At 40.4% G+C, this 8272-nt stretch overlaps 1 protein-coding gene across 1 annotated transcript; it reads left to right on the top strand.

The window, feature by feature from the left end:
- Positions 1 to 7596, top strand: pld5 (phospholipase D family member 5; the record flags this gene model as incomplete). The annotated part of the gene is made up of 10 exons (XM_079159163.1): positions 1 to 44; positions 1861 to 1997; positions 2667 to 2850; positions 3073 to 3181; positions 3614 to 3741; positions 5164 to 5361; positions 6239 to 6390; positions 6588 to 6753; positions 6911 to 7001; positions 7340 to 7596. The coding sequence occupies exons 1-10, from the start codon at positions 12 to 14 to the stop codon at positions 7594 to 7596; spliced, it is 1455 nt and encodes a 484-aa protein (XP_079015289.1). The 5' UTR covers positions 1 to 11.
- Positions 7597 to 8272: the final 676 nt, after the last annotated feature.

The following is an 8272-nucleotide window of genomic DNA, read 5'->3' as shown; positions in this document are numbered from 1 at the left end:
GTGCTGCTCTCATGGCGGGACCGACCACACAGGAGCCCTTGAAGGTGATGTTTACTGCCCTCAACTACACTCTGCATCTATTTCACATGTGATATTACTCTTAATTTGTCTGTTTGTGGGATTTTAGTGCATGTTCTTCTTAAGCTTTTCTTGCTGGCTTCCATAACATTATTTATTCATTGATTGATTTGGATGAAGCCCTAAATTTATTCCATGGGTTCTTCAATTATCCAGTAAAATACATGTAACATAAACCCAGTTAGGGCTGTGATTTAACAGTTTCATTATCAATTCATTTAGAAATTGAATAGAAAACAATATAGATGATTATATTGATTATCAAAAGTGTTGCCAATTCATTTTCAATGAATGGTTCAGTCTATGAAGTGTCAGAAAATAGTGCAAAATATGACCATCCCAATCTCCCAGTGCGTAAGGGGAGGTCGTACAATTGATTATTTTGTACAAACAATAGCACAAAACCCAAATTAATTTAATGCACAATGATATAAAACAGATAAAAGAAGGCAATTCCTACATTTGAGAAGCTGGAAGCAGCTAATATTTGGCATTTTTGCTTGATAAATGAAAATGATCCAAAACAGCTCTGGAAACCTATTGTGTGTGTTGTGTGTTTTAATGAAGGAAATATTGTATCTCACTGCATCAACTGTAAGTTTTCATTCTGTATCATGAGTTTATATTTCCTAGCAGCCATGTACACATCCACAAGTCAAGCATGGTCCTTGACTCTGCTAAATGTGATGAAGAGCTCAGTGGTGTCAGTGGACAGCAGATGGGGTGTGAGGTGTATCCGGCCAGCACCAGTCTTTCAGCCTCATTGCCTGAGACAGACAGTGTGGGGAAGAGTGGGAAATCAAGTTGACAAACACCCTCCGACCCCCATCTTCTCCCTGATGCTGTGTGTTTCTTTTGTTTTATCGTACAATGTATTTAAAAAGTTGTAGCTGGGAGACATCTTTTAGAGACACTACTGATTATGCTGCCAAACTAATCAGCGGTATACGATTCATTTGATTGATTGAACACAACAACAGAGAATGTATAATGTGATGTGATCACTGCTTATAAAACCGATGCAGCCAAACAAGGCAGGGAATGAGATGGTGAAAATCTGTTGTCGTAAGCAAAACAGAAGTGCCGAACTGCACTTTTAAAACAGTGGAAATCAAGACTCCTCGGGCTGGATCAGGGCAAAAAGGCTGCTACTTCATAACCACTGACCCCACTGAACGCAACCCTTATTACAGCCAGTATCTACCATATAACAACGCAAACATACATGCACACTAATATAGACTTTAATATTGCTTGTCATAAAAGCGACATTGGGCGTGCCCCTGCTGGCCCAGAGGTCATAAAATCCCCATTCAGCTGGGGATTCGCTTCAACAACAAAGCAGACAGTACACAGAAAAGCATATACCAGTCTCCAGTATTCCTTATAGTTGGGCTTTAGTGTGTATCAATTTGCCTTCAGCTGGTGAGCGTTACACTTCACTTCTCCTCTGCTCTGTTGCATAAAGTAGGATTTGTGAAGCTAGGGGGGTTTTGCTCCAGCGCTTTGAATTTCTCTGCAGCCAAGTTGTCAAATCAAGAGTTTCTACAGTCAGGAGAAGACAGATAGTTGCTGTCGTATCAATCGTGAATCCAAACCTCTAATCAATGATATTGAATGACAACATTAACATATAATGGCTGATAATTTCCTTTTTGTACAACAAACTTAACTGTCATGTCAATGGCTTCACTGTGAGTTGTTACCCTGTTATTACAATAGCAGAAGGGTCCTACTGTGCTGCAGGTCATGCTTTTTGTCTGTGTCTAACTCATCTTCCAGACCCAGCAGAAGTGCATTGCCGCCTTTGCCCTTCTCTGCTGCTTTGCTGTGCTGGTGGCGCTGATCTCCTCATCAGTGGACATTTGGGGGGACGATGAGGACGGTATCACAGAGGAAAACTGTAGCAGAGACTGCAGGTAAGATGCTCTGCAACTGTGACATGAAAATAAAAAAAGTTTGCATTCATGTACAGTGCTAAATATCTATGAACTCCAACACTGATTCAATATTAAAGTATCTCTAATTCTGTTCTTCATTAATTCATCATTATTATTAACTACAAAATACTCGATTCATTTTAGTTATTTAGGAACAACTTCGACTCTTAAATTATCAGGTTGTTTCTCATTCTTTCCTCACTGGTTCCTTGTTAACTTCTTAGGATTTTGTGTACCTTATTGTACCAAGTTGTCGTAACCTAAAAAATATAGAAACCTACATTACCCACAATGCAACTAGACTGTCAACAATTTGGTCAGAGATTCTCATATGTTATGCTAGTGGCAGCTTTTGTAGCCTCGAGATAAGATGAGAAGTGGACTGGTCACCCTTTCTCACTCTCCACCCCTAGATCTATTTTATTTTTAAACTTGTAGTCTTCAGCCCGACACTGACTCAATTGACATCACATTTGAGGCAATATATATTACATTTCAGGCAGTATCCTCTGGAGCCACAAAAGGCTTTGTACAACTTTTTGAAAACATGTAGTAGGACTCCTAAAGACGGGTAAACAGACTTTGATGTGTACATTTGTTTAGTTCCACTTTAAGGCTCCAGAAACTCAAGAAGTGTGTTAATTTCAGCATTGTGCTTGTGGAGAATATTCCAGACGACCTCTTTCTCCCCATGGATGGCAGACCCCACCTCCCTCTCTCTGTTGGCTTTCATACATTGTTGGACAAGGCAAAGCACTCAGTTGAGGTGGTGTCACCTGTCTGGGCCTTAAACCCCTGGGACCTTGAAACAACGCCAAGCTCTGCCAAACAGGTACAAAGTCATGGCAGCGAGTCTGAATATATCCCACTACATTCAAGCAGAGCATGAACCAACTGCATTTCCCAGGTGTTGTTGTAAGGGGTAATGCCCTAATTATTTTCCCGTAGCTCTCAATGAGGTTAATCCTGCTGAGATCTAAGTATCGCCCTTTTACGGGACAACCCGGAAGCTCTGCTCAACAACAGTAATACAGAACATCACTCTCCTCCTCAGGGTCAGCTGTTGTTCCAGAGACTGCTCAGCCTGAAATCTCGTGGGGTAAAACTGAAGATTGCCAGCAGTCTGACTAACTCTGCTGAACTGAAGACCTTGGCAGCACACAGTGAGTGGCTGTCATATTTTCATTTTATAAAAGCAATTTGATATGCCACAGTAACTTTCCAGAATGAAGATGTATAGCTCCTAACAACTCACCCGATAACATTGTCTGCGTACAAACCAGTTTTTAAAAGAAGAAGAAGAGCATTAGTAAGTGTTTTAGTTGACAGATGCAGGCTCATTTACACACCTGAGCCCCATCCAGCGCCTCCACAGCAAGGGTCATACAACCTTCATCATGTCTGCCAAACTTCACAATGAAGGTCAACAAATTATAAATGTGTTAATGTACCTGGCTGGTTTCCTTTCAAAGCCTTTTGCATCTCAGGCTGCCTGCCTGCTTTGCCCACGTGTCCGTCAGACACTCATTTCCACAGTTCTCTCCACCTCATTCTACCACCACTCTGCGTTTGTCTCTCTGTCTCACGTTATCCAGATGCAGAGGTTCATTTTGTGAATATGACAGCTTTTACCAGAGGAGGACTGCATTCCTCATTCTGGATCGTGGATCGGAGGCACATTTACATCGGGAGCGCTGATATGGACTGGAGGTCACTCTCCAAGGTAACATCACACATCGGCAACATGAGTGCGCCGAGTAAAGTCAGACCAGAGGTTAAATGAGCTTGCTGCAGTTAGGTGTGGTCAGATCTGCAGTTCTTTTTCTGGCCTCAATATGGCTACAGCAGATTTTGGTCTCTCAATAATACAAGCTGGACAAACTTAATTAAATGATAACATTTGCACTCCACGGGGACTTAAAACACAGTCAGGATTAGTTCCACTCTACGACCTGTACATTTTTATGCAATTACTCCAGCCACTCTTAATGGGCATCGGGGATGATTTAAGATTGCTGTCTGAGGCAGGCCAGAAAGGCAAGTAGCATTTCACTTTGCATTTAGTATGTAATTCACTATATTACAATAGAAGAGGAACCAGGGAGCATTAGCATACTACTACTTGAAGTGATTACCTGGCACTTTTCATGCTTCAGCGCGGGCTTGAGGAAGAACTACTGTTTGGTGGGATTAACTAAGAAGCCAGAGGGAAGGAAGAGACACATATAATGATGACACACACACACACACACAAATGACGGAAGGGAAGGTAAGAAGAGTGACAAAAAGAGAGAAAGTCAGATACTCACTATATATTGTAATAAAATAGACTTGATAACTCTGTGTGTTTCCTTCTGGGTCACTCACCAAAACAGAATAAACACAAAACAATAATTAAGGACCAGGCGAGATGATATATTTAGAACTCTTGTTTGTTGTGTGTAGCTTTGGTTCCGGACTGAAAAACAACGATTGAATGGATTGCAATTAAAGTTTGCACATATAACCATTCTGCCCAGAAGAGGAATCCTGTCGACTTTAGTGACCCCTGAATTTTCCTCTAGCGCCATCATCAGGTTGATGTTTGTAGTTTTGAGTAAAATGTCTCAACAACCAATAGATGGATTCTCATTCAATGTGGTACTTTCATCTAGCACCATCATGGAGTCAAATTGTGTCCAATACTTGCAAAACTAATGTCATTCCCATCAGCCTCGGCTGCTAGTTAGTGCCAGTTAGCAAATGATAACATGCCAATACGCCAAGCTAGAACGTATAATATTCACTATGTTCACCAAATATGATAAATAATATTATACCTGGAAAATGTGAGCATGTTAGCATCATCATTGTGAGCATGTTGGTGTGCTTCTCTTAGCATTCAGCACCACTGTGCCTCACAGAGCCAACTCTAGAACCAAGAAACCCTGATCCTAATGTAATATTGTAATAGAATCAATTACTACTATTAGATTATCAAATCCTCTCTCAGAGTGTTACTATTATCACTCTAAGATAAGCAGCACTCTAATTCCTTTGTCACATTGCGAAAGCATATGTCTATCCAATGAACACACATACACACACACAGACTGCAACTTTTCTGCTGCATCACCTTTTTGTGCTTCTCTCTGACACCCCACAGAGGAAGGAACTGGGGGTGGTGGTGTATAACTGCAGCTGTCTGGCTCTGGACCTCCACCGAGTCTTTTCATTTTACTGGCAGCTCCACGAGAGGGACTACATCCCCTCTATCTGGTCGAAGAGAGTTACAGCCCTGTACGGCAGGCATGGCGCCCTGGAGCTACAACTCAACGCCTCAGAAGCCGCTGCTTATGTGTCTGTGAGGAACGACTTTGTCGTGCATCCGTATTTACTGCATGTTAACACATGAAGTGACTCGACACAAAATTCACAAACCACAGGTTGTGTCCGTAATCAATTATTCACCTGTTTTATATTCCTCTTAAAGCACCAATTTCCTGACTCTGGACTAGATGGTGAATGTCTTTCTAAAAGTTTGATTGCCAACTAATAACAGACACGCGCAGTGGGTGATTAATCATGTTAATATCACGCTGAGGAGCATCTTGAGTCTGAATATCTCAGTACCTCAGCCTAATTTGACAGTAATGAATCTTGTTACCCTCTAAGCGACAAGACGCCTACCCGTTGTATGTAGGACATTTATCATATAGGAACTAATGGAGCCATGCTGTCAGAGGCTGCTGGCAACTCCAACCTGCTCTTGTGCCTCGCTGTGGCTAGTGTGTCTTCTTGTTTTCTTGCCCTTTACTTTGTCAAAATGTTACACTGAATCTGTCAGACATTTTGGAAAATGATATACCCTAATTATGTTGACCTTATCAGTGTAACATTTGCCAGTGGGGTATAAATTAGTTTGTTGAATTGGGACAAACTCAATATCAAAAGTCAGCCAAAATATTTTTTGGACTTTATTGTCCCCCAAGGGGAAATTACTTTCCACAGCACTGTACTCATCAGAGAGCAGTACATACAACAGCACACACTCCGGCCCTATTCAGCGAGGGCTGTTGTTTAAGACTGTGGCTGTGGGCATCGGGGTTTTTTTGCCCTTCTGCAAGTTGTCCTGTACCTGCACCCAAAGAGCAGTAACTCACCTTTCAGTTCTTTGGTTTTCATCATTTGTATTACATTTTGGTGTACAAACCTGTCTGAATGATGTATCCTGTCTGCAGACCTCTCCCGAACTCTTCTGCGCTAAAGATCGCACCCGAGATGTAGATGCCATCTATCAAGTCATCCAGAGTGCAAAGACATTTATCTTCATATCGGTGACGGACTACCTCCCTCTGTTGAGCAGGAGTTTCAGGGGAACGTCAGTCACAAGGTATAAAACTATTTCTAAGAGCTTTGAAATAAATTGAGACATAGTTTCATGTGACGGATAGGTTTTATTAACTGTATTTTTCTGTCTTGGGATGTCAAAATGAAATTGAATCATTCAGTCGCTTAAATTTTAGAAACGCACCATGTGTGTCATTGCCTTTAGATTATAACAGTGTCTAATTGCAATGGTTCCAATAGGTACTGGTCACCTATTGATGAGATGATCAGAGAGGCTGTGGTACTTAAAGGAGTCAGAGTTCGCCTGCTGATAAGCTTCTGGAAGAAGACCCACCCCCTCACCTTTAACTTTGTCACCTCCCTAAAGTCGCTCTGCATGCAGCTGCCCAACTGTTCATTAGAGGTGGTGCGTGAATTGACCGTTTCTCCAAATATGTTTCATTAAAGCTGTAGTTTAGTATTTGCAGTGAACTTCTTGACTTTTTCTAGATTATTTATTCTTGCATATTAGAATACGTGTGGTATGTTTACACACTGATCACGATCAATACATTTTTTTGCAGCGGTTTTTTAGCCACAAGGAGAAAGAGGATGACATTCAACATGGACTCAACCACAACAAGTACATGGTTACCGACAATGCTGTCTACATTGGTAGGCAATGTACACTATTTGCAATTAATTCGTTTTACTTAAAAAACAATAATAATCTTGTTGATTTTATGTGCATGTCCATGTTTTCAAGATATGTCAGAACGTTTTGTTTTTATGCTGAGTGCTGTTTCAACAACATTACACAGAAAACGTATTCTCTTTATTGACTTAATAAAGGACTCATCTAAATCCCAGCAAGAAAGTGAATGGTATTTTTCCAAATGGAAAACTTTAGAATGTTTGCTAGTAGAAAAGCCCAGTATAGTGCAACTTAGGAGTCATTGCTTCTTGAGATAATACACAGACACAATATCTTGAGATTTGCTGTTTCTCCACAGGTAACCATGACTGGGTCGGGAGTGACTTTGCCATCAACACAGGAGTTGGGCTGGTGGTCAAGATGAAAAATAGTCTCGAAGGCAGGGGAGTCCTGGAACACTTCAAGGCTGCTTTTGAGAGAGACTGGAGGTCACGTTACGCTAAGAGTCTTCAAGGAAACAAAGATCAACTGGGCAGATTCAGAAACCTGCATCAAGGGAAAATTCATTTGCAGACTAAGGAGGAAAACGAGCAGAACGACCCTTTATCATTATAAGCATAGAATGTCTTTCTATATCCTGAAGCCTCATTGGGCTGAATACTCTAGATTATACAACACATGTACACAATATGAGAATGTGACGTACACTATTAGACTTGACATTCATTTTGTGACATTATTTTAATATATTCAGATGCAATCAACAAAGACAATGTTTGAAGTAATAAGTTGACTCACTGCAGTTGCAAGTTACAGTAATGGTATCTAACTACTTCATGAAATGTTGACTGTTATATGAGCATGCTATGCTGCATGAATATTGAAAGCAATATTCAAATTCAATCTATATATTACGACAAGCAATATGCTGATTATAAAATCAATATGCTCTATGTGAATCTTATTTAAATCCATAAACATATCCCATCAAACTCACCAAAACAAATCATTTAGTATTTAATGATGATGCAATATTTTTGTTGACAGTTTTAATTTGTATTTTAATTTAACATTGTTATACTTTTTGCATAGCATTTAGGACTTTAATGATATAAATGAATAGCACACAGGCGTATGCAGTAGTTTTACCGATGTGACGACTGTTTATCATCTCATTGAAAATGTTCATCTGACCTTATAAAATGTACATTTTTCCTAATTGTTGTGTTTATTTCAGCATCACCTCTCTGAAGCATAGAGTGGCTGACATTTACACATAAAATCCATCCAA

This window comes from Pholis gunnellus (assembly GCF_910591455.1).
Source record: "Pholis gunnellus genome assembly, chromosome: 5".
Lineage (NCBI taxonomy): Eukaryota > Metazoa > Chordata > Actinopteri > Perciformes > Pholidae > Pholis > Pholis gunnellus.
The sequence above is the reverse complement of the archived record's forward strand: the minus strand, read 5'-3'. Positions and strand labels throughout refer to the sequence as shown.